Below are 27,583 nucleotides of genomic sequence, written 5' to 3'. Positions count from 1 at the left end.
TTGCTAAACTCACCCACCAGCTTTAGAAGTTTTGTGAATTCCTTGACATTTCCTGCATATTGATAGACGATCATGTCGTTTGCAAATAGGCACAGTTTTGAATTTGGCTATTTCTAATTTAAGTTTTATCAGTTTTTCCCTTACATATTCTGCAGGTCTCTTGTTTGTTGCATAAACATTTATGATCACTATTTCTTCTTAGTGGATTGACTTTTTTATCATTATGCAATGTTTCTCTCTAGTAATTTTCTTTGCTCTGAAGTTTACTTTATCTCACAGTAATATAGCCACTTCTACTTTTTCTTGATTCATATATGCATGATATATTTTTTCCATCCTTTTACTTTCAACCTACCTATGTCATTATATTTGAAGTGAATTTCAAATAGACAGCATATATTGAATCATATTTTTTAGTCCACTCTGCCATTTTTTGTCTTACTGGGTGGATTGAGACCATTTACATTGAATGTAATGGATTTATAAAATTACGTATAAAATAAAATGTATATTTAATATGTAATTATTAATGTCTTATGGTTTAAATCTGCCATTTAAATTTTTTCTTTGTTCTGTTTTTTTCTGTTTGTTTCTCTTTTCCTGCTTTTCTGTGAGTTACCCAGACATCTATAGTGGTTTTGAGTTTTATTTCCTTGTATGGCTTTTCTAATGGTTTCTCTAACTTATCCCAATCTACTGGTGTTAACATTTTACCAGTTTGAGTGAAGTGTAGAAATCTTACCTTCCTTTATGTACTTTTACTGTCCATTTACTGTCCATAATTGTCTTAAATAATTCCTCTACATACATTTAGGACTCCATCAGACAGTATTATAATTTTTGTTTTAACCATGAAGCATAATTTTAAAAACTTAAGGAAAATGTATTTACCCATATTTTGACTTTTTCCATTGTTCTTTCTTCTTCATGTTCCAGAACTCAGTTCTTTATCATTTCCTGTCTGTTTAGAAAACTTCGTTTAGCCATTCCTTTAGGGTAGTTCTGCTGTCAAAGAATCCTAGTTTTTCTTCATCTAAGAATGTCTTGATTTCCCTTTTATTTCTGAAGGTTATTTTCACTGTGTATAGAATTCCAGGTTGATAGTCTTTTCTTTTAGCACCTGAAAATTGTTATGTCGCTCCCTTCTGGCCTCCATGGTTTCTACTCATAAATCCACTGTTGTTCAAACAGTTTTTGCCCTATAGATACGGTGGTGTTTCTCCTATTGTTGGTCTCAAATTCATTTTTTTTTGGTTTGTTTTTAGTTTTCATATATTTGAGTATGATGTGTCTTGGTGTGGATTTCTGTGCATTTATTCTATTTGGATTTTGCTCAGCTTCTTGAATCTGTGCATTTATGTCTTGTCAAATATGGGAAGTTTTTAGCCATTATAACTTGGAGAACTTTTTCAATCTCACCCTCTTTCTCACTTCTTCCAGGACTCCAATGACACAAATGTCTCCTGCTTTAGTCCCACAGGTCCCTGGGGCTCTCTTTATTTTTCTTAGGCTGTTTTCTTTGTTCAGTTGGGTAATTTCTGTTCTACTTTTCAGTTTACTGATTCTTTCTTCCGTCTCCTCCATTCTGCTGTTGAACTCACCCATTGAGCTTTTTTATTGTTTTATATTTCAGTTGTAAAATTTCCATTTGTTTCTTCTTTATATCTTCTATTTCTTTGCTGAGACTTTCTATTTTTTGTTTCCAGTGTGTTCATAATTGTTCATTGGATCATTTTTATGATGGCTGTTTTAAAGTCTCTGTCAGTTAATTTGGACATCTATCATTGCTCTATCTGTTGAATGTCTCTCATTCAAATTGAGGTTTTCATGATTTTTAATAGGACAAGTGATTATTGATTGAAACCTGGGCATTTTCGGTACTATATTATAAGACTCTGGATCTTATTTAAAACTTCTCTTTTAGCTGGTTTTTATGGGCACTGTTCTGGCAGGGTAAATCAGGGATGCCACCCCATTACTTCCAGGTGGAAGTAGAAGTCCAGGTTCCCCACTCTGTTTTCATTGACACCTGAGGTGGGAAGGAGTTCCTTGTTACTGCTGGGGAGGGGGTGGGAGTTCTGGTCCCCCGTAGGGCTTCCCCTGATACTACCCTGGCCGGGAGGAGTAGCAGTGCCTTGTGACTGCTCTCTACATGGCTCCACTGATACCAAAGTTGGGAGGGGGGCTTCTTTACTCCTGGATGGTAGTGACTTCGCATTTGGCTTCCCACTTGATTTCCTCTGACACTGCAAATAGATGTCATTACTGTTTGCAGGGATGAAAGTCCTAGCTCCCTACACAGCCTTTTCTGACACCACCCCAGGTGCCTATTACAGCCTGGTGGGGGTGGAAGTCCAGGCTCCCTACCCAGCCTTTGCTGGCCGGTAGGGTTTGGGCCAGTTTTTTCAGTTGTGTTTGGGTATGGTAGAGTGGTTATTGTCTCAAAGTTTTTTGTCTCATGAGGTTGCCCCTTTCCTGTTTGGATAGAAAGAGCAGACTATTGTTGGTGCTTTTTTGTCTGTGCCTGTTGGCATTTCTCAATTGATGGCTTCCTTAACTCCAAGGCCAGGACATATGCAGCAGAATGATTATCCAGAGACTTCACCACTGTCATTCTTGGGTCCTGGTTCCCTAGCATGTCTGCCTTCTCTTCACTTCAGAATTTTAATTTTTTTTCATTTTTAAAAAAAATATGTCTAGATTTTTTTAGTTTGTTATTTTTTACTGGGAGGAATAGGGAAATCGAAGTCCCATAAGCAGAGTTTTAAAAACAGCATTTTTAGGGGTTTCCCTGGTGGCGCAGTGGTTGAGAGTTCGCCTGCTGATGTGGGGGACACAGGTTCATGCCCCGGTCCGGGAGGATCCCACATGCCGCGGAGTGGCTGCACCTGTGAGCCATGGCCGCTGATCCTGTGCGTCCGGAGCCTGTGCTCCGCAATGGGAGAGGCCACAACAGTGAGAGACCCGCATACCGCAAAAAAAAAAAAGAAAAAAAAAAAACCCAGCATTTTTACATAGTTCAAAGTGCTATAGTTATACTGGGCCATATTCTTTCCAGTGAATAGAACTATTTATGAGAAGCTCTTGCAGGTGAACTAATGCAAAAACAAGCTTACATTTTCTACATGTTTTCATCTGATTAAGTGCCATTTACATAATGTTATGGATAATCTTTCCAATGTCAATCCTTACCATAAACAAGCTTATACTATAAGATGTTTCATTGGTATCAGAGTAGTGAAAATAAAACAGTATTAAAAAGTTTTACAAGAGATTATTTATAACATATTGCATAAATATTTATATATTTGTATATGATAAAAGTACAAGTGAAATGTAAAACATGTATTAGTTAAGAATAGAAACAAAATCATGATTTGGAAAAAATTATATAATAAGGAATATAGTTAACACCATCAAGATGTCAGTAAAATTAATTCAACAAATGTGAGGTCTTAGTTTAATTATTTTTTCTAATTGAGATAAAAGGTAATTGATAGTTACCATATTTTCTGTGAAAGTATGAGAACTGATGAAAACACGTTATTTCAAATGTCTAGGAGGTACTAAAACATTTAATAATATATTTGTGATTGATGAAATTTAGCTGATTTTTTCCTTTCATATATGAAAGCTTATTTATCTGTCTATAGACAAAAGTATTAATAAATAAATTTATATTGAAGTATAGTTGACTTCCAATACTGTATTAGTTTCAGGTGTACAACATATTTTTATAGATTATGCATCATACAAAGTTATAACAATATTATTGACTATATTCCTTGTGCTAAATGTTACATCCCTGTTTATTTATTTTATAAATGGTAGTTTATACCTCTTAATCCCCTTCACCTATTTCACCTACCCTGCCAATTCCCCACTCAACTACTAGTTTGTTCTCTATATCTGAATTTGTTTGAGTTTGTTTCTGTTTGGTTATATTTGTTTTGTTTTTTATAGTGAAATCATATAATATTTGTTTTTCTCTGTCTTACTTATTTCACTTAGCATAATACCCTCTAGGTTCATCCATGTTGTTGCAGATGGCAAGATTTCCTTCTTTTATATGGCTAAGTAATATTCCATTGTGTGTGTGTATAAAACATCTTTTTTATCCATTCATCAGTCAATGGACACTTAGGTTGCTTTCATATCTTGGCTATTGTAAATAATACTGCTGTGAACATTGGGGTACATACATCTTTTCAAATTAATGTTTTTGTTTTCCTTGGAAAAATACCTGGAAGTGAAATTGCTGGATTGTGAACTCTTTATATATTTTGGATATTAACCTGTTATCAGATATATCATTTGAAAATATCTTCTCCAATTCAGTAGGCAGCCTTTTCATTTTGTTGGTGCTTTCCTTTGCTGTGCAAAAGCTTTTTAGTTTGATGTAGTCCATTTGTTTATTTTTTATTTTGTTTCCCTTCTCGAGGGGACAGATCCAAAAATTATTGCTAAGACCAATGTGAAAGAGCTACTGCCTATGTTTCTTCTAGGAGTTTTATGGTTTCAGGTCTAACATTTAAGTCTGTAATCCATTTTGAGTTTATTTTTGTATAAGATGTGAGAAAATGGTTTAGTTTCATTCTTTTACATGTAGCTGTCCAGTTTTGCCAACAACACTTATTGAAGAGACTTTTCCCCCATTGTATATTCTTGCCTCCTTTGTTGTAGATTAATTGACTGTGTGTTTTGTGGGTTTATTTCTGGACTCTATTGTGTTCCACTGATCTATATGTGTGTTTTTGTCCCAGTACCATACTGTTTTGATTATTTTGGCTTTATAGTATAGTTTGAAGTCAGGGAACATGATACCTTCAGCTCTTTCTTTCCCAAGATCGCTTTAGCTATTTGGGGTCTTTTGTGGTCTCATACAAATTTTAGGAGTATTTGTTCTAGTTCTGTGAAAATAGGGATTATCGAATCTGTAGGTTGCTTGGGTGGTATGGACATTTTAACAGTATTAGTTCTTCCAATCCATGAGCATGGTATATCTTTCTATTTGTGTTGTCTTCAGTTTCTTACAGTTTTCAGAGTACAGTTCTTTCATCTCCTTGTTTAACTTTATTCCTAGGTATTTTATTCTTTTTGATGCAGTTGTAAATGGAATTGTTTTCTTGATTTCTCTTTCTGATAGTTCATTATTAGTGTACAGAAATGCAACAGATTTCTGTATTTTGATTTTATATGCTATAACTTTAGTGAATTCACTTATTAGTTCTAGTAGTTTTTGGTAGAATTTTTAGGATTTTTTTGTATTTAATATGTCATCAGCAAATAGTGAGTTTTACTTTTTCCCTTCCAATTTGGATGCCTTTTATTTTTTTTGTATGATTGCTGTGGCTAGGACTTCTAATACTATGTTGAATAAAAGTGGTGAGAGTGGGCATCCTTGTCTTGTTACTGATCTTAAAGGAAAAGCTTTTAGCTTTTCCCTGTTGAGTATGATGATAGCTGTGGGTTTGGCTTAAATGACCCTTATTATGTTGAGATTGTTCTGTCTTACCAAGTTTGTTAAGAGTTTTTATTATGAATGGATGTTGAATTTTGTCAAATACTTTTTCTGCCTCTATTAAGATGATCATGTGATTTCTGTCCATTGTTTTGCTGATATAGTTATAATGTTGATTGGTTTGTGTATATTGAACCATCTTTGCATCCCTGGAATAAATCCCACTTGATCATTATGTGCAGTCCTTTTAATGTATTGTTGAATTCTGTTTGCTAATATTTTATTGGGGATTTTTGCATCTGTGTTCATCAGGGATATTGGTCTGTAATTTTCTTTTTCTGTGGTGTCTTTGGTTTTTGTATCAGGGTAATGCTGGACTCATAGAATGAGTTTGGAAGTATTCCCTCCTCTTCAGTTTTTTGGAATAGTTTGAGAAATAAAGGCATTAACTCCTCTTTCAATGTTAGGTAGAATTCCCCTGTGCAGTCCTCTGGTCCTGGAGTTTTGGTTGTTGGGATTTTTTTGTTTACTGATTCAATTACATTACTAATAATCAGTCTGTTCAGATTTTCTGTTTCTTCCTGATTCAGTCTTGGAAGATTGTTTCTAGGAAATTATCCATTTCTTCTAGGTTGCTCAATTTGTTGGTGTATCATTTTTCATAGTATTCTCTTATGATTGTTTGTATTTTTGTGATACTGGTTGTAACTTCTCTTTAGGAAAGTTTTTTAAAATGTCAGTTTTTATGGTTAGCCAATTGGTGGATCTGTGTTTACCCCAGAGAATAAGGGGGTAATCACAATAGATTATCTTAATTGTAATAATGTTACATTTCTTTACTACATTATAAACTTTAATTTTTTTTTTAGGTACAGTGAAGGTGAAATTCGATTTAACTTAATGGCCATTGTGTCTGACAGAAAAATGATATATGAACAGAAGATAGCAGAGTTACAAAGACAACTTGCTGAGGTTTGTGGCCAGTTTTTATGTACAAAGTTCTAGCTTAGTTATTCTCTCAGGGAAACTATTTATTTTCTTCTTTCCTTTTTTCCTTTTTCTTTCTTTCTTTGTCTGAAATATAGATTTAATCAAGTATCCTGAGTGGTGATTACGAGAATATACTCTGGAGTCAGGCTTCTTAGATTCAGCTCCTGCCTTTGCCACTTAGTGGAAGTATGATTTTGAGTGTATTTCTTTGTGCCTCAGTTTCTTCATGTAAAGTAGGGATAATAGTATTTACCTCAAAAGGTGGTTGTGAAGAATAACTGAGATAACGTATATATAAACCACTTTAAAAAGTGACTGACAAATAGTATGTGCTAAATAAGTGTTAACAATTTACTGTAATTTCATTATATAATTAAGCAAGTTAGAATATATTTCTTACAGAATTAATTGGGCACATTTAGATTCACATGTAATCTTTACTGTTCCTCATGATGATTATCTTTCTAGTAAATATGACTGGAGAAGAGAATTAGTAATAGACAAAGACTTTTTTTTTACGTTTCTTTGATCACATTTTCATGAGTATATTTAAGCAGATTTACTTTATAGCTCAACAGCAGATTATAGCAATTCAGTTTGCTACCATATAGATTGTTTTTAGGTAAAAATTCATATGTATTGTTGTAGAACATAGAAAATTGGAAGATACTACTTAGCTTTTATCCTTTAATATTGCAGTTAGTAAGCTGGTATTCCATCACCAATATTAAGAATAAAATTTGAAAATGATTGTCCTATGTTTATCATTTAAAAATAGTTTAGACTTAAGCCTCAGTCATTAGGGTGTGCTATTTCTTTTTCTTTCCCCTAAGGAGGAACCCATGGATACAGATCAGGGTAATAACATGTTAAGTGCTATTCAGTCAGAGGTTGCCAAAAATCAGATGCTTATTGAAGAAGAAGTACAGAAATTAAAAAGATATAAGGTATGTACTTTTTATTTGTTCCTTTAATGTTTTAGTGTAGAGTGGTATATTTTGACATGAAGGTATGTTGAATGCTTGATTGTTTTTTCCCCATGATTTACACTTTTTCAGAATAATGTGTTGATTCCCTGGTATCCTAAAAAGGTAACTAGTGAGGTTTCTTTCCTTTTTTTTTTTCCTTTTTTTCAAGTGTCATTACAAACAGATATTTAACATATTTGATGCTAAAGTTCACTGCAGTTATTATTGATGCTCAAATTATCCCATCTTTAGCCATTGGAAGCCACTTCAGGCTGTCTCCTAAGTCTTTTTGATGTGACTCTCTTCATCTTTGATAGCTTCCTTGTTTTCTAGTATGACAAGATGTTTCAGACTTATCTTGTACATTTCCTGCTTCAGACTTGGAATCAGCCATTTTTTCAAGAAGTTCTGAGTGCTTTTGGTGAGAAATGGTATTTAGAAACCATTATCTGGTTGCTTAGGGTGCTCAGTCATACTGATTCTTCATTACTTCTAGGACATTTCAGAGCTAAGAAATACGTTTTTATTTGTTTCTTCTTTTATTTTTGAAGAGAAAATGCAACATGAATTCATATTAATACTCAAATTTAGGATTAAAGGGCTTTATATTTGAAGTTAAGCATTTGTATCTTTTCAGCTGAAAGTCTTGGTTTCTATCAACATTAACATAATTACCTATTTGCTTTATGCTATCTGTATTTGTATGTATATATAAAAAGGTTCAAATAACAGTGCCAGTAGTGTTAATAACAACTGAGAAGTTTCTTGTTCAGTTAATTTTCTCGTTAGGATATATTTCATTTTGGATGTGCAATCAAATTAGCATATTTTAAAATTCATCTGAAAAAATTTTCTCGTGGTGTCATCCTATCACCAATTTAATACAAAGTTGGATTCGTTTTTAAAATTTTGCTTTCCAGTTTTTTTAGGGTTTTACATTTTTTAAATTTATTTTAATTATGTCAAATATTATATAACTCAGAGTAAAATATTAAGCAAGACTGCCTTTAATAATGTCATTCTCCTTCACTTGCAGTCTGTCTGATAAGCTTTTTTTTTTTTAAACATCTTTATTGGAGTATAATTGCTTTACAATGGTGTGTTAGTTTCTGCTTTATAACAAAGTGAATCAGTTATACATATACATATGTCCTGATATCTCTTCCCTCTTGCATCTCCCTCCTTCCCACCCTCCCTACCCCACCCCTCTAGGTGGTCAAAAAGCACTGAGCTGATCTCTCTGTGCTATGCGGCTGCTTCCCACTAGCTATCTGTTTTACGTTTGGTAGTGTATATATATCCATGCCACTCTCTCACTTTGTCTCAGCTTACCCTTCCCCCTCGCCATATCCTCAAGTCCATTCTCTAGTAGGTCTGTGTCTTTATTCCTGTTTTGCCCATAGGTTCTTCATGTCCTTTTTTTTTTTTTTTTTTTAGATTCCATATATATGTGTTAGCATATGGTATTTGTTTTTCTCTTTCTGACTTACTTCACTCTGTATGACACACTCGAGGTCCATCCACCTCGCTACAAAGAACTCAATTTCGTTTCTTTTTATGGCTGAGTAATATTACATTGTATATATGTGCCACATCTGCTTTATCCATTTATCTGTCGATGGACATTTAGGTGGCTTCCATATCCTGGCCATTGTAAATAGAGCTGCAATGAACGTTGTGGTACATCACTCTTTTTTTTTTTTTTTTTTTTAATGATTTCTTAAGAGTTTATTTTTTATTTATTTACTTTTTAAAACATCTTTATTGGAGTATAATTGCTTAACAAGGGTGTGTTAGTTTCTGTTTTATAACAAAATGAATCAGTTATACATATGTTCCCATATCCCCTCCCTCTTGCGTCTCCCTCCCACCCTCCCTATCCCACCCCTCCAGGCGGTCACAAAGCACCGAGCTGATCTCCCTGTGCTATGCGGCTGCTTCCCCACTAGCTACCTACCTTACATTTGGTAGTGTATATATGTCCATGCCTCTCTTTCGCTTTCTCACAGCTTACCCTTCCCCCTCCCCATATCCTCAAGTCCATTCTCTAGTAGGTCTGTGTCTTTATTCCTGTCTTACCCCTATGTTCTTCAGGACATTTTTTTTCTTAAATTCCATATATATGTGTCAGCATACAGTATTTGTCTTTCTCTTTCTGACTTACTTCACTCTGTATGACAGACTCTAGGTCCATCCACCTCATTACAAATAGCTCAATTTCGTTTCTTTTTATGGCTGAGTAATATTCCATTGTATATATGTGCCACATCTTCTTTATCCATTCATCCGATGATGGACACTTAGGTTGTTTCCATCTCCGGGCTATTGTACATAGGGCTGCTATGAACATTTTGGTACATGACTCTTTTTGAATTATGCTTTTTTCAGGGTATATGCCGAGTAGTGGGATTGCTGGGTCATATGGTAGTTCTATTTTTAGTTTTTTAAGCAACCTCCATACTGTTCTCCATAGTGGCTGTACCAATTCACATTCCCACCAGCAGTGCAAGAGTGTTCCCTTTTCTCCACACCCTCTCCAGCATTTATTGTTTCTAGATTTTTTGATGATGGCCATTCTGACTGGTGTGAGATGATATCTCATTGTAGTTTTGATTTGCATTTCTCTAATGATTAAAGATGTTGAGCATCCTTTCATGTGTTTGTTGGCAGTCTGTATATCTTCTGTGGAGAAATGTCTATTTAGGTCTTCTGCCCATTTTTGGATTGGGTTGTTTGTTTTTTTGTTATTGAGCTGCATGAGCTGCTTATAAATTTTGGAGATTAATCCTTTGTCAGTTGCTTCATTTGCAAATATTTTCTCCCATTCTAAAGGTTGTCTTTTGGTCTTCTTTATGGTTTCCTTTGCTGTGCAAAAGCTTTTAAGTTTCATTAGGTCCCATGTGTTTATTTTTGTCTTTATTTCCATTTCTCTAGGAGGTGGGTCAAAAAGGATCTTGCTGTGATTTATGTCATAGAGTGTTCTGCCTATGTTTTCCTCTAAGAGTTTGATAGTTTCTGGCCTTACATTTAGGTCTTTAATCCATTTTGAGTTTATTTTTGTGTATGGTGTTAGGGAGTGTTCTAATTTCATTCTTTTACATGTAGCTGTCCAGTTTTCCCAGCACCACTTATTGAAGAGGCTGTCTTTTCTCCACTGTATATTCTTGCCTCTTTTATCAAAGATAAGGTGACCATACGTGCATGGGTTTATCTCTGGGCTTTCTGTCCTCTTCCATTGATCTATATTTCTGTTTTTGTGCCAGTACCATACTCTCTTGATTACTGTAGCTTTGTAGTATTGTCTGGAGTTAGGGGGCCTGATTCCTCCAGCTCCATTTTTCTTTCTCAAGATGGCTTTGGCTATTCGGGATCTTTTGTGTTTCCATACAAATTGTGAAATTTTTGTTCTAGTTCTGTGAAAAATGCCAGTGGTAGTTTGATAGGGATTGCATTGAATCTGTAGATTGCTTTGGGGAATATAGTTATTTTCACAGTGTAGATTCTACCAATCCAAGAACATAGTATATCTCTCCATCTATTTGTATCATCTTTAATTTCTTTCATCAGTGTCTTGTAATTTTCTGCATACAGGTCTTTTGTCTCCTTAGGTAGGTTTATTTCTAGGTATTTTATTCTTTTTGCTGTAATGGTAAATGCAAGTGCTTCCTTCATTTCTCTTTCAGATTTTTCATCATTAGTGTATAGGAATGCAAAAGACTTCTGTGCACTAATTTTGTATCCTGCTACTTTACCAAATTCATTGATTAGCTCTAGCAGTTTTCTGGTAGCATCTTTAGGATTCTCTATGTATAGTATCATGTCATCTGCAAACAGTGACAGCTTTACTTCTTCTTTTCCGATTTGGATTCCTTTTAGTTCTTTTTCTTCTCTGACTGCTGTGGCTAAAACTTCCAAAACTATGTTCAATAATAGTGGTGAGAGTGGACATCCTTTTCTTCTTCTTGATCTTAGTGGAAATGGTTTTAGTTTTTCACCATTGAGGACGATGTTTGCTGTGGGTTTGTCATATATGGCCTTTATTATGTTGAGGAAAGTTCCCTCTATGCCTACTTTCTGGAGGGTTTTTATCATAAATCGGTGTTGAATTTTGTTGAAAGCTTTCTCTGCATCTGTTGAGATGATCATATGGTTTTTCTCCTTGAATTTGTTAATATGGTGTATCACATTGATTGATTTGCCTATATTGAAGAATCCTTGCATTCCTGGGATAAACCCCACTTGATCATGGTGTATGATCCTTTTAATGTGCTGTTGGATTCTGTTTGCTAGTATTTTGTTGAGGATTTTTGCATCTATGTTCATCAGTGATATTGGCCTGTAGTTTTCTTTCTTTGTGACATGTTTGTCTGGTTTTGGTGTCAGGGTGATGGTGGCCTCGTAGAATGAGTTTGGGAGTGTTCTTCCCTCTGCTATATTTTGGAAGAATTTGAGAAGGATAGGTATTAGCTCTTCTCTAAATGTTTAATGGACTTGGCCTGTGAAACCATCTGGTCCTGGGCTTTTGTTTGTTGGAAGATTTTTAATCACAGTTTCAATTTCAGTGCTTGTGATTGGTCTGTTCATATTTTCTATTTCTTCCCAGTTCAGGCTCAGAAGGTTGTGCTTTTCTAAGAATTTGTCCATTTCTTCCAGGTTGTCCATTTTATTGGCATATAGTTGCTGGTAGTAATCTCTCACGATCCTTTGTATTTCTGCAGTGTCAGTTGTTACTTCTCCTTTTTCATTTCTAATTCTGTTGATTTGAGTCTTCTCCCTTTTTCTCTTGATGAGTCTGGCTAATGGTTTATCAATTTTGTTTATTTTCTCAAAGAACCAGCTTCTAGTTTTATTGATCTCTGCTATCGTTTCCCTCATTTCTTTTTCATTTATTTCTGATCTGATGTTTATGATTTCTTTCCTTCTGCTAACTTTGGGGTTTTTTGTTCTTCTTTCTCTAATTGCTTTAGGTGTAAGGTTAGGTTGCTTATTTGAGATGTTTCTTGTTTCTTAAGGTAGGATTGTATTGCTGTAAACTTCCTTCTTAGGACTGCTTTTGCTGCATCCCATAGGTTTTGGGTCATTGTGTTTTCATTGTCATTTGTTTCTAGGTATTTTTTGATTTCCTCTTTGATTTCTTCAGTGATCCCTTGGTTATTAAGTAGTGTATTGTTTAGCCTCCATGTGTTTGTATTTGTTACAGGTTTTTTCATGTAATTGATATCTAGTCTCACAGCATTGTGGTCAGGAAAGATACTTAATACGATTTCAATTTTCTTAAATTTACCAAGGCTTGATTTGACTCAAGATATGATCTATCCCAGAGAATGTTCCATGAGCACTTGAGAAGAAAGTGTATTCTGTTGTTTTTGGATGGAATGTCCTATAAATATCAATTAAGTCCATCTTGTTTAATGTATCATTTAAAGCTTGTGTTTCCTTATTTATTTTCATTTTGGATGATCTGTCCATTGGTGAAAGTGGGGTGTTAAAGTCCCGTACTATAATTGTGTTACTGTCGATTTCCCCTTTTATGGCTGTTAGTATTTGCCTTATGCATTGAGGTGCTCCTATGTTGGGTGCATAAATATTTACAATTGTTATATCTTCTTGCATTGATCCCTTGATCATTATGTAGTGTCCTTCTTTGTCTCTTGTAATAGTCTTCATTTTAAAGTCTATTTTGTCTGATATGAGAATTGCTACTCCAGCTTTCTTTTGATTTCCATTTGCATGGAATATCTTTTTCCATCCCCTCACTTTCAGTCTGTATGTTTCCCTAGGTCTGATGTGGGTCTCATGTAGACAGCATATATATGGATCATGTTTTTGTATCCATTTAGCCAGTCTATGTCTTTTGGCTGGAGCATTTAGTCCATTTACATTTAAGGTAATTATCGATATGTATGTTCCTATTACCATTTTTTGAATTGTTTTGGGTTTGTTACTGTAGGTCTTTTCCTTCTCTTCTGTTTCCTGCCTAGAGAAGTTCCTTTAGCATTTGTTGTAAAGCTGGTTTGGTGGTGCAGAATTCTCTTAGCTTTTGCTTGTCTGTAAAGGTTTTAATTTCTCCGTCAAATCTGAATGAGATCCTTGATGGGTAGAGTAATCTTGGTTGTAAGTTTTTCTCCTTCATCAATTTAAATATGTCCTGCCACTCCCTTCTGGCTTGCAGAGTTTCTGCTGAAATATCAATATTAATATTTCTGCTGAAATATTAACCTTATGGGGATTTCCTTGTGTGTTATTTGTTGTTTTTCCCTTGCTGCTTTTAATATTTTTTCTTTGTATCTAATTTTTGATAGTTTGATTACTATGCATCTTGGCATGTTTCTCCTTGGATTTATCCTGTATGGGACTCTCTGTGCTTCCTGGACTTGATTAACTATTTCCTTTCCCATATTAGGGAAGTTTTCAACTATAATCTCTTCAAATATTTTCTCAGTCCCTTTTTTTTTCTCTTCTTCTTCTGGGACCCGTATAATTCGAATGTTGGTGCGTTAATGTTGTCCCAGAGGTCTCTGAGACTGTCCTCAATTCTTTTCATTCTTTTTTCTTTATTCTGCTCTCCAGCAGTTATTTCCACTGTTTTATCTTCCAGGTCACTTATCCGTTCTTCTGCCTCAGTTATTCTGCTATTGATTTCTTCTAGAGAATATTTAATTTCATTTATTGTGTTGTGCATCATTGTTTGTTTGCTCTTTAGTTCTTTTAGGTCCTTGCTAAACGTTTCTTGTGTTTTCTCCATTGTATTTCTAGGAGTTTGGATTATCTTTACTATCATTATTCTGAATTCTTTTTCAGGTAGACTGCCTATTTCCCTTCATTTGTTAGGTCTGGTGGGTTTTTGCCTTGCTCCTTCATCTGCTGTGTGTTTCTCTGTCTTCTCATTTTGCTTAACTTACTGTGTTTGGGGTCTCCTTTTCGCAGGCTGCAGGTTCGTAGTTCCTGTTGTTTTTGGTGTCTGATCCCAGTGGCTAAGGTTGGTTCAGTGGGTTGTGTAGGCTTCCTGGTGGAGGGGACTAGTGCCTGTGTTCTGGTGGATGAGGCTGGATCTTGTCTTTCTGGTGGGCACGTCCACGTCTGGTGGTGTGTTTTGGGGTGTCTGTGGCTTTATTATGATTTTAAGCAGCCTCTCTGCTAATAAATGGGGTTGTGTTCCTGTCTTGCTAGTTGCTTGGCATAGGGTGTCCAGCACTGTAGCTTGCTTGTCATTGAGTGAAGCTGGGTCTTGGCGTTGAGATGGAGATCGCTGAGAGATCTTTGCCGTTTGATATTACGTGGAGCTGGAAGGTCTCTTGTGGACCAGTGTCCTGAACTTGGCTCTCCCACCTCAGGGGCACAGCCCTGACCCCTGGATGGAGCACCAAGAGCCTGTCATCTACACGGCTCAGAATAAAAGGCAGAAAAAAGAGAAAGAAAGAAAGAAGGTAAAATAAAATAAAATAAAGTAAAATAAAATAAAGTTATTAAAATAAAAAATAATTATTAAAAAAAGGTTTTTTAAGTAATTAAAAAAGGAAAGAAATAAGAGAGCAACCAAACCAAAAAACAAATCCACCAATGATAACAAGTGCTAAAAAGTATACTAAAAAAAAGGAAAAAACGGACAGAGAGAACGGTAGGAGAAATGGTAAAAGCAAAGCTATACAGACAAAATAACACACAGAAGCATACACATACACACTCACAAAAGAGAAAAAGGGAAAAAAATATATATATCGTTGCTCCCAAAGTCCACCTCCTCAATTTGGGATGATTCGTTGTCTATTCAGGTATTCCACAGATGCAGGTACATCAAGTTGATTCTGGAGATTTAATCTGCTGCTCCTGAGGCTGCTGGGAGAGATTTCCCTTTCTCTTCTTTGTTTGCACAGCTCCCAGGGTTCAGCTTTGGATTTGGACCCGCCTCTGCGTTTAGGTCGCCTGAGGGCATCTGTTCTTCACTCAGACAGGATGGGGTTAAAGGAGCAGCTGATTCGGGGGCTCTGGCTCACTCAGGCCGGGGGGAGGGAGGGACACGGATGCAGGGCGAGCCTGCGGCGGCAGAGGCCGGCGTGACGTTACAACAGCCTGAGGCGCGCCGTGCTCCCGGGGAAGTTGTCCCTGGATTACGGGACCCTGGCAGTGGCGGGCTGCACAGGCTCCCGGGAGGGGCGGTGTGGATAGTGACCTATGCTTGCACACAGGCTTTTTGGTGGTGGCAGCAGCAGCCTTAGCATCTCATGCCCGTCTCTGGGGTCCGCGCTGATAGCCGCGGCTTGCACCCGTCTCTGGAGCTCTTTTAAGCGGCGCTGTTAATCCCCTTTCCTCGCGCACCAGGAAACAAAGAGGCTAGAAAAAGTCTCCTTTTTTGGCAGCTCCAGACCTTTTCCTGGACTCCCTCCCGGCCAGCCGTGGTGCACTAGCCCCTTCAGGCTGTGTTCACGCCGCCAACCCCAGTCCTCTCCCTGGGATCTGACCTCCGAAGCCCGAGCCTCAGTTCCCAGCCCCCGCCCGTCCCGGAGGGCGAGCAGACAAGCCTCTTGGGCTGGTGAGTGCTGGTCGGCACTGATCCTCTGTGCGGGAATCTCTCCGCTTTGCCCTCCGCACCCCTGTTGCTGCGCTCTCCTCCGCTACTCCGAAGCTTTCCCCCTCCGCCACCCGCAGTCTCCGCCCGCGAAGGGGCTTCTCGTGTGTGGGAAACGTTCCCTCCTTCACGGCTCCCTCCCACTGGTGCAGGTCCCGTCCCTATTCTTTTGTCTCTGTTTTTTCTTTCTTCTTTTTCCCTACCCAGGTATGTGGGGGAGTTTCTTGCCTTTTGGGAGGTCTGAGGTCTTCTGCCAGCATTCAGTAGGTGTTCTGTAGGAGCTGTGCCACATGTAGATGTATTTCTGATGTATTTGTGGGGAGGAGGGTGATCTCTGCATTTTACTCTTCTGCCATCTTAAAGCTACGCCTGATAAGCTTTTTTCAGAGAGTGAAAAGAGTGAAGGAAACTTCAAATTTTGTAGGACTTTGGAAATGGTACTTATTCAGTTTGTCATGTTTGTCACAGTAGAAAAAGCAGTTTTTCATTTTAAGCTCAGTTGAAGGCAGGGATTGTTCTTTTTCTTTCTGTTGCTTACCACAGTGTCAGGATACTGCTTTGCAACACACTTAACAGCCAGCAATGTGATTTTTAGAATACATGGACCTTGGACTAGTAGGATTTCTTCTGGTGGAAGTGGTAGGGACTGGCTCCAGAGTATTCCAGGCAGGAGGAAAAAGGAGGGCTGAATATATGGTGACAGGAAAGTAAGGGATGAAAACTTGAATGTTATCTTCTATTTTATGTGATATCAAAAAAACACTGGGCTTCCCTGGTGGCGCAGTGGTTGAGAGTCCGCCTGCCGATGCAGGAGACACGGGTTCGTGCCCCGGTCCAGGAAGATCCCACATGCCGCGGAGCGGCTGGGCCCGTGAGCCATTGCCGCTGAGCCTGCGCGTCCGGAGCCTGTGCTCCGCAACAGGAGAGGCCACAACAGTGAGAGGCCCGCGAACCACACACACACACAAAAAAACAAAACCCTACGTATTATTTATATATTCTTTTGCAGTGTTGTTACATAATTAACTAATTTTTAATATTTGCCTAAAATAAAACTAAGTTTTTAGAATCTTTACTACATTGTTGGAGAATGCTTTGTTCAAAAAAATAAAATGATTCTCATACTGATATAAAATGAACATGTTAAGATTTTATTTAGTTCATTAATTGAACAAACCTGTAAGATGTCACAACTATTTCAAAGAAGTCAAAGAAGCTCAAATTTATATGAAGTATAGGAATGTAGAAACGAATTCACAAAAGATGGAAAATTTTTCCTCCCCTATGGGAAGGGAAGTAAATTGAACCTACCAGACAGTGAAAGGTTGCAATCACGTAACTTGGGAGAGCATACTTTAGACAATGCATAGTTTTCCATTGAAGCACAGACAATCCCTACAGTCTATTTGCTTTTGGTCAAAAATAATGTCAAAGAAAGATTGTTCTTAATCACACAATAAAGCTGGTCTCATTAGGCATGGCCTTATTATTTACATAGGTGTAGTAGCAAGAGTGTTAATTTATCACGTGGGCCTTCTAAGTTTGCTTTCCTTTTTTTTTTTTTTAACATTTAATTTTATTTATTTTTGGCTGTGTTGGGTCTTCATTTGCTGCTAGTGGGCTTTTTCTAGTTGTGGTGGATGGGGGCTACTCTTCGTTGTGGTGCGCCGGCTTCTCGTTGCAGTGCTTTCTCTTGTTGCGGAGCACAGGCTCTAGGCATGCAGGCTTCAGTAGTTGTGGCACGCAGGCTCAGTAGTTGTGGCGCACGGGCTTAGTTGCTCTGCGGTATGCGGGATCTTCCCGGACCAGGGTTCGAACCCGTGTCCCCTGCATTGGCAGGTGGATTCTTATCCACTGCGCCACCAGGGAAGTCCCTCTAAGTTTGCTTTCATATGTTAAGTTTTCATAAATTATCTCAGATTAGACTTTTAAAAGCCTCTGTTATTTGGTAAGCCAAGAGTAGGAAGCGACACCCAGGGAACTCTCTCCACATGTTTTATTGTAATTAGTCTTTATTCTCAATGGCAATGGAAATCTCATTGTTTCTCATATTTTTTTTTATGGGAATGGAGGATTTTCTTCTATTACTATTTTGAGTTGGAGGCAAAAATTAAAATATCGGCAACTTAGTGAAAATACAAAGTTAGTGTGGTTTGATACATGTTTTATTTTCAGATTGAAAATATCAGAAGGAAGCATAATTATCTGCCGTTCATTATGGAATTGTTAAAGACTTTAGCAGAACACCAGCAGTTAATACCACTAGTAGAAAAGGTAAGTATTTTACTGGTGAATAGTTAAATTAGATTTAGATTCTCCAAAAAATGTTATTTGGCTTGAGAAGAGATAAAATTTGTTGAAGGTTTTTATTTTTATTTTTTTGCTTTTACTGTTTTTCATCTAGAGGAACATTAGTTCAATCTAATATTACAAAATAAAAATAAGGAATTGCATTACTGCTTTAGCTTTACAGAATCCTTAGTGTCAGGAATTCAGGTTGTGCTATATTAGAATGAAATTTAAAACATTTTTCTTTCTTTAGCTGAAAACGAATTATTAATTTTAATTATTGAAATAATAGATTTTTCTTATTTAATTTAGCAAAAATTTGAATTATCATCGAATTTACTACTAGAATGAAGGGGGAATAAAACATAACCTAGCCTAAGAAATAGGTTTTCTTATTCCTAAGTTATTACTCTTTCCACTGAGGGAAAACTAGCATAGGTTAGTGAAAAATTTGGACCATTAACTTAAAGACCAGAATACATGGTAGGTTTTTTTTTTTCTTATTAACTTTTAAGTTCATGAAGCAAAGATACATTTCAACCCAGCTGTTAGATATCATCATAAATTCTAAATAATACAAGATGTGAGTTAAGGTTTTTATATATACCTTATTATCTAGATCCTGAACATGTGCTTCAACTTTTAGCATTAAATGTAAAAATTTACATTTAAGAAAATTTAGAAGAAGACTGCTAAGTCTTCTCTTTTCCATATAGGTTTTTCTATTCATGTATCTCAGGGTGTTAAATCATAAAAGTCCAAGATGGGAAACTGATTTTTAAAGTTTTAGATTAACAGTTAGGGTCCTGTGATCCTCAAAATTGGCTGGTTAACAGAGTACCTCGATATTATATTCTTTGTATGAAACACTATGAAATATTTCTCTGTTGAAAATATTAAACAAAATGAAATATAGACTGTTATGCTCAATTGTATGATGTATCAGGTATTAAGTATAGATAAATATTATTAGGGACCAGACAAATGTTATTAGAGAAATTTTACATATATATGTTTTGCTTTAAAATTGGCCTGTGAGTAAACTTTTTTGGGCAAATTAAGAAAAGGATCATTCTTATTTGATTTTAATGACAGTATATTTCCATAATTTTTTTAAAAGCATAGATAGAGTACAATAGCTTTTCAGCTTTTACATTAGAACCATAATTCCTTAGTTCACATTATTTTGGACACAGGGTGGCAGTATATGAATGCCTAGTGTTAGTGGAATACCAATTCAGTCTCTTCTTGTGTTTGCATTTGTTTTATTGAATATAATACAAAGACATTATATGTCTGTTTTATTGAAAGGGTAGTTACTGACTTGCTTGTTCTTTGACTAATAATATTGTACAAGCAATATTGAGATACATTTCTTTCTGTATAGATACTATACAGAAAGATACTGTATATGCAGTATCTTTTATGTGCCTAGATTCTGAAGGGAATTCAGATTCATTATTTGATTAAAATTTTTGAAATGTTTTGATTATTTATCCAACATTTATCTAGCTGAAACTATATTTGAGGCAGTCTCTTAAAGTCAGTGGATATACACATAGTTAAGACACATTTTTCTGTCTTAAGCAACTTAGTTGGGGAAAGGAATACATGCCTATAGTACTGTGCTGGATAGTATTATTCTGATAAGCGCTAGAATAAAGTCATGCTAAAGATTCTGGGGGATCACAGGGTAGCTCCTAAATAGCTTTATGCCACTTAAAATTTCACATCCACAAATTTTGAATCTGTGGTTAGAATTAAATGCTTAATTTCTGCCAATAATCAGCTTCCTTAGCACAAATATATTTTTGTTCATCTTATTTTGAAAAAAGAAATCATATATCATATTGAAATATCACTTTCTGCTGGTAAATGCAAATGTTAAAAATTAAAAAACAATAGATGAAGATTATTAGATTTTACAATTGTATCCAATATAAAGACTTTAGTAGTGAACATTACTTAATAAGTAATACTTCTAAGAAAAGAATTACATGTAGAATTCAGAAATGGATTATTATGTCAAAAATCCCCCCCTTCCCCCCAATGCCAAGTGAAAGTAGGAAAGATGTGGCTAGTCTAGGCAGTGTTGCTACGTGCTAAAGCCGTCCAGGATCAGATTTCTGAGTAATTGGAGGCAGGTCCTGACTGCCTATGATGGTGTGGAAGTATTTGACCTGTGGAAATCTTTTCATTTTACAAAATAACAAAGAGTGAGGACTTTGATTCTCCCAAGAGCATGTGGCTTTAATGAATTAGGTTAAGATATTGCCGTGTAAGTGTTCTTGTTCTATGAAGTTTCTGTTCTTATCTGATCAGTTCATTGAGTATACATTACATAAAGATTGCTCAGGAGGTAACCTAAAAATATAAAGTTATAAAACTTCTTGTGCCATATACCAAATCTGTTCCTTAAAATATAAAATAAAATCAGCTATATTAAGATTTCACTTGTAAAACTTTTATTCAGATACATTTACAATTCTTTTAAAATTTTATCTCAACCTTTATGTGTATTTCTGAATCATTGTCTATCCCAGGTTTTTAACAACCACCAATAACCTACCATAATTTAGAATCACACAGATTTTGCTGCTATGGGGGATTCAAAGCACAGTACTGAATTTTGTACAGATTTTACCAAGACATTATAATTCAGTTGGTAATAAATAGCTAATCTGCAGAACTTACTTTTTATATCTCTTAATAGAAGTAAGGTAGAAGAATAAAGTTATCTGCAATAATATGTACATTAATACCTATATTAGAGAATTATCTGACTTCAGTCAGCAATTTTTGTCTCACTAGCACACTAAATAGAAGGAAAGTATTTCTTAACAGTGAACATTATTTCCATGCTATTTTGAAATACAGCATTTTTTATTTTTCAACAAAGGCAAAACAGAATACAGGCTTTCAGTTTAAATCTCAGATATGTTACTTAGCTGTTATGTTATTAGCTGTTGCTTTTAGGCAAGTTATTTACTTTATTATAGAATCTATTTCCTCATCTATAAATTGGTAATCACATTTCACATTCTTAAGGATTAAATGAGATAATATTGGTCGAGTTCATAATATGTGCTCAATAAATGGTGGTAATTATTTTTAACTTACTTTATTTAGCTTACCCTTAGTTTTATCTGAATTATATAGTTTAATACATGTATGGATACTCTGCATTATATGTATTTGCTTTTTAAATTATGTTGTAAAATTTATGTCATTAACCAGTAGATTGATTCCTGTTAATCCTAGTAAACTTCCTGTATATTCAGAGATGACTAAGAAAAGAGGTACATATTTTTATTTCCAAATTACATCTAAAATTGAATAGTAGTTTTATTATTTGGAAACAGAAGACTTCTTTGAGAAATTGTACATATCAAATTACAAATTATGCTTGTTATTAAAAATGTTTATGCAAGCAATTTTTAAATTTCTATATGGTACGTATAACATATTTCCTCTTAATATATTCTAAGGCATTGCACTTAATTTTATCATACGGTTGTATGATAATTCTATTATCATTATAATGCATTATAAAAAAAGATTATAGTTGTTCTCATTAAATAAGTTTTTTCTTAATTGTATAATAGCAAAAGTCTAATTTATTTGTTCCTTTCTGATTCAAATGCCATAGTGGAAAGAACATTATATTCTAGTCTTCTAAAATCTTACTTCTCAAAATGTCACCTGAGGACCAGCAGAATTGGCATCACCTGAGAGTTTGCTAGACATTTAGATCTTCAGGCATTTTACCAATTCAGCCTGCATTTTTTTTTTTTTTTTTTTTTATGGTACGCGGGCCTCTCACTGCTGTGGCCTCTCCCGTTGCAGAGCACAGGCTCCGGACGCGCAGGCTCAGCGGCCATGGCTCACGGGCCTATCCGCTCCGCCGCATGCGGGATCCTCCCGGACCGGGGCACGAACCTGCGCCCCCTGCGTCGGCAGGTGGACTCTCAACCACTGCGCCACCAGGGAAGCCCCAGCCTGCATTTTTTTTTTTTTTTTTTTTTTTTTTTTTTTTGGTATGTGGGCCTCTCACTGTTGTGGCCTCTCCCGTTGCGGAGCACAGGCTCCGGACGCGCAGGCTCAGCGGCCATGGCTCACGGGCCCAGCAGCTCCACGGCATGTGGGATCTTCCCAGACCAGGGGTCGAACCCGTGTCCCCTGCATTGGCAGGCAGATTCTTAACCACTGCACCACCAGGGAAGCCCCCAGCCTGCATTTTAACACTGTCCCCAGGTCATTGGTCTCTACATTAGAAGCACTGGTATAGAATATGTGTCTTTTGACCTCTATTGAGGTTTTGTTATATATTAGTTGTGTGACTTGGTCAAGTTTGATAACACCTGTAAACTCTGGCTTCCTCATCTGCTAAAAAGTGAAATAGAATTACTGTGTTCAAGCTCTATACTTGTTACGAGGTTCAAGTGAAACAACTTGTGAAAACATTTTTTTTGGTCTTATATGACTGAAAAAAACCTCACTTATATGTGAGGTTTATCAACACTATGGGTATATAATCCTTAGTTATGTTAAACTCATGTAAACTATTATGTTAAACTCATTTATTCAAATATGCAGAAATTAATATAGGATTTTTCATATACTCAGTTTGTATGAGAAATGGGCACACATGTAAATATATTGTTTTGAAATAGTTATGAATGAGTATGACTTTATAGGATGAGTAATTTTGTATTTTTAAATTGTTACCATTATAATAATACATTTCAACTTCAGGTAAGAAAGAACTGCAAACCAAATATTATCCTTTTTATTGAGGGCAAAGCATAACTATATCATTGTCCAGGAGTAGTTTGTTGTGAGTCTTAGAAAAGATAATTCTCTAGAAATCTTGCAAACAACGCATCTCAAGCTTTTTAGCTTAAGAATGCCCTCTTAGACACATTTCATTTTAATCTGAACTGGAACAGACTTTTAAGATTTTATAATATACTATCTTTAATTTCTAGGCAAAAGAAAAACAGAATGCAAAGAAAGCACAGGAAACCAAATGAAGAAGATGCTTTGGGATGTGTACACATTTCTGCTTCTGCACTTATTTTCAAGGAAACCATTAAGTATAAAGAACTTTGAGCAACATCCTAATCGACTCAGCGCACGTTTGGCAATAGTCCCAGTCTGTCTCGTCTTCAATGCATGGATTCATAACCTCTCCCTGCCTGCATCATGTGCATGTGGTGCATATTAAATAAAAGTGGTGTTCAGAGCGCTTGCCCAAATCCCATTATATGACATTGGATCTGAGAACTCCTGTTGGTTCTCTGGACAGATAACTACCGTAATGAACTACTGTAATGAAAATGGACAAATGATATTCTCTACCTGTAATTGTTATAATTAATCTTCCAATCTTCCAACTTGGTTAAATGCTTAAAATTTATAAATGTCAGATCTTGATTAAATGGAGTCTCTTGTTTCTTCTCATCATTAATGAAAAAAATCAGTATTTCTGTCTTTGATATCTAAATATTTTGCAGATTTAAAAACTGAATTTTATCTTCTATACCAATTATTTGTAAAAGCTTGATTTTAAAGGAGATGATTTGAAAAGAACAGAAGTATAGTTTCTGGGCTTCCCTGGTGGCCCAGTGGTTAAGAATCTGCCTGCCAATGCAGGGGACATGGGTTTGAGGCCTGGTCTGGGAAGATCCCACATGCCGCGGAGCAACTAAGCCCATGTGTGCCACAACAACTGAGCCTGCGCTCTAGAGCCTCCGAGCCACAACTACTGAAGCCCACGTGCCTAGAGCCCGTGCTCCGCAACAAGAGAAGCCACCGCAATGAGAAGCCTGCACACCACAACGAAGAGTAGCCCCACTCAACGCAAGTAGAGAAAGCCCACGCACAGCAACGAAGACCCAATGCAGCCAAAAATAAATAAATAAATAAATGTTTTAAAAAAAAACAAACATAGTTTCTAGTGATTTTCATTGCTACCCGTAGAAAAAGTTTAAAAAATCCCAATTTTATTTTAGCAAACTTTTTTCAGTGTTTGGGATTATTTTTGTATTGTAGAATTATTTCAGGAAGGTGTATTATGCATCTAAGCAAAATTTTAGGTTAAGAACAGATTGTAAATCTTAAAGATTTTTGGTGCTACTCTCAGTTTGGCAACATTTTTACAAGCTGTTAAGCTGTATCTTTATAAAGAATTGGGGGTTTAGCAATTCAGGCTATCTGCTTTTTTTAAAAAAAGGATGATGGTGGTGGTGGAGGATCCTTCTTTGCCAATTTGAACAAAATTAGGACAGCCCAGTAGTTTCCAAGAGCCATTTATCGTTTGCCCACAATGGAATTGGGAGTTGCTTTGTTTTTTATTTTATAAAATAATATTGTATTCTTGCTCTTAATCTTCTTTTCCAAGTTCAACTTTAAAGGAAATTTTATAAAACTTATGTTTGTAAAGGAAATAATCTACTTTTTTCTTTACTAGGTACCTTTCTGAAATTGATACATGACTTTAATATTTTATTATGGAAAAGTTTAAACATGTAGAGAGACTGTGTACGCATCCTCTAGTTTCAGAGAGACTGTTCGCATCCTCTAGTTTCAAACACGTGAAATTTTTTTAAGGATTTTTTTTTTCCTGTAAAAAGCTTTATTGTTTCCATTTGGTCCAAGGGTTGGGAGAGGGCTCCAATGTGGTTAAAAAGGTGCCTCCTTGCTGCCGAGAGCTGCTTCAGGCAGAAGCCCTGATACCAGAGGGGCTCCTCAAAGGCCACTGGACTTCGGAGGCTCCTCGTCGTGCTTGAGGATGAGCCTTTCGAAGAGATACTGGCCCAGCCCAGCCTGGGACCGGCCAGCCTGCGGAGCTTAGTCAGGTGGTCGCCCATCTTCTTGATGAGTTTCACCTGCTCATCTAGGGCGTGGCCCTCCAGTTAGTCACAGAGGCGGGGCTGTGCGTGGGCAGAACCCGGGGCGTGCAGGTCCACGAGGGCCTGATTCAGGTTCTTCTCCGTGAACACAGCGGCTTCAGGAGCGTCCTGGGTTTTATGCCACTCCTCTTGGGACGGCTTCTGCACGTCCTGGAAGACGGCCAGGTGGCTGCACTGGTTTTGCATTTTCAAGGGTCGCTGGGCGCCCTCGCGCTGCTCCTCCGCCGATTCGTGGAAAAAGCGGCCCACGCCCCCCAGAGGCACAACGCTTCGTTGGAAATAGAAGCCCAGAGAGAGGTAGGTGTAGGAGGCCTGCAGGTGCCTGTTGACCAGGCCGTGGGGGACAGCCTCCACGTGGGTGGAATCATTCTGAGGAATCCTGGAGCTCCCGGTTGATGGGTTAATAAGGAGTTAAGCTCAAAAAATGGAGTTGGCTGGGCCTGGTGGCCGAGGATAGCTGAGTGGCTGATTCCAAAAGTAAAGACGGGAAAAAAGGTTGGAGGGTGGTCAGAGGCTGGAACAAGGGGTGTCCCTGGGTCTGTTCCGTCCAAACACGGTTGAAGCAAGAGACAGATCCTCGGGACCACCGAGCACACTGCCTAAGGATTGTTTTTAGGCTTACTACACTGTGGTATTTTTAAGACCTGGTGGGAAGTTGAGTAGTAAAATTAATGAAATATTTTTCATACATAATTTCAGTTGAAGGTCATGAAGAATGTGTAGTTTTTCATTTGTGGGTAAATATATTTCACTTTGGAAACGATAGTGATTATGGAGTGTTTTCAAAGCCATGATACAGTTTAACAATGATTTCATAAGGATTATTTTAAGCTCATCTTGAGCCCATACATTTATTTCAGCTTAATTTATATACCCTCTTTTGTAGAGTCTTAAATTTTGTAAAGCAATACAAGGAGTATTGTAGTAGGTAGTATCCAGTAATCAAGGACAGTGTGATACTGGCATAAGGATCTACAAATAGCTCAGTGGGATAGAAGAGAGAGCCTGAAAACAAATCTACGTTTATAGGGTCACTTGATTTTTGACAGAGGTAGCAAAGCAATCCAACAGAGAAGGGAAATCTTTTCAACAAATGGCGCCGGAACAGCTAAATATCCCCATGGAAAAAAATGAACCATGATCCCCTACCTCACAAAAATGAATTGGAGATGGATGACAGGCCTAAATGTAATAGCTAAAATACAAAGCTTTTTAGGGGAAACAGGTGAATATCTTAGGTGACAGAAAACAACCATAAAAGATCTAAAATTAGTGTTTATGAAAATTAAAAACTTGTCATTGAAAGAAGCTTTTAATAAAAGTAGCTAGTATCAAATGACATTTAAAAATTAGCTTTATTCTGGAAAAGGCAAGGCAAGGGATTTTCCCCTAGAGCCTCTGGAAAGGAACATAGCCCTGCTGACATCTTAGTTTTGGCTCAGTGAGACTCCTTTTGGACTCTGACCTCCAAAACTGTAAGAGAATAAATTTATGTTGTTTTAGGCCAAAAAGTAAATAAATAAAAATTAGCTTTATAAAATCACTGAGTTGATAGATATAAGGATATTTTCTTATTAATCTAATTCTAATACAATTCCTTGATAGGCATTTCCATAGCTTAAGAATGGTTTATTTTATCTGCTTCCTTGATGATTGCAAATGCATTGTGTCCCTTCACGATAATTTCTGCCAGTGAATAAAGAAGTATGACATCCTTTTCTGCGTCCTAAGTCATGAAGCTAGCGGGTAGAGAAAATGGAGGAATAAAGAGCAATTCAGAAATACGTGTTAGTTATGTGGGAAAAACATTTTTTTAAAGAAATGTTTAAAAGAAATCTCATTTGCTCATTTCACTTTTGCCCTTTCTTTTCTGAAATCTCATTTAATGATTGGGTAGGTGAAGGCACTTCCATTCTGTGTTATGCCTTTTAAAATAGCCAATTCTAAGGGATATACTTCTGCTGTTTTAAACAAAGAAAGCTCACCAACAGCTGCGGTACTGGCTAGTCTCAATTTCATATGTTTAGTTCCCAAGGTAGTTGCCCTTTTTCTAGCAGAGAGCAGTCAGCTTGACTGTGTCACTAGAATAGACAAATATTTGTTCTGAGATCATGAACCATGGGGACTTGCTCCCCTACTTAGACCATGATACATACTCCTGTGTGTGCTACAGTGTTACATGCAGATTAATACCTTTAGTTACTAATCCTAGTTGCCTAAAACATTTCAGGATACATTCAGAAATTGCTCTTTTCCTGCAAGAGGATTCTATTTTTGTTTCAGAAAAAAACATGGCTTTTAAGGTTTTCCCTTAAAAAAAAAAACTTAAAGATAAGCAAAACAAAATTTAGATTACCCATGGTTCTACCACCTGAGATGACTACATTAACATGTT

General features: G+C 36.6%; 1 protein-coding gene across 2 annotated transcripts in view; it reads left to right on the top strand.

Moving 5' to 3' along the window:
- The window catches only part of UCHL5 (ubiquitin C-terminal hydrolase L5), a 51,118-nt gene extending 26,942 nt beyond the window's left edge, over positions 1–24,176 (top strand). Inside the window, exons 8-11 of one of the 2 annotated variants that reach the window (XM_079698100.1) lie at positions 6,331–6,433; positions 7,288–7,398; positions 18,161–18,259; positions 23,263–24,176. In XM_079698100.1, the coding sequence (XP_079554226.1) occupies positions 6,331–6,433; positions 7,288–7,398; positions 18,161–18,259; positions 23,263–23,307 (358 nt within the window). In that variant the 3' untranslated portion in view covers positions 23,308–24,176. Of the gene's footprint in view, positions 1–6,330; positions 6,434–7,284; positions 7,399–18,160; positions 18,260–23,262 lie in introns of both variants that reach the window. The other variant, XM_079698099.1, reaches the window with a different exon arrangement.
- The last annotated feature ends 3,407 nt before the right edge of the window (positions 24,177–27,583 follow it).

Source organism: Hyperoodon ampullatus (assembly GCF_949752795.1).
Source record: "Hyperoodon ampullatus genome assembly, chromosome: 2".
Classification (NCBI taxonomy): Eukaryota; Metazoa; Chordata; class Mammalia; order Artiodactyla; family Ziphiidae; genus Hyperoodon; species Hyperoodon ampullatus.
Note: the sequence above shows the minus strand (reverse complement) of the source record. Positions and strands in the feature narration are given on the sequence as shown.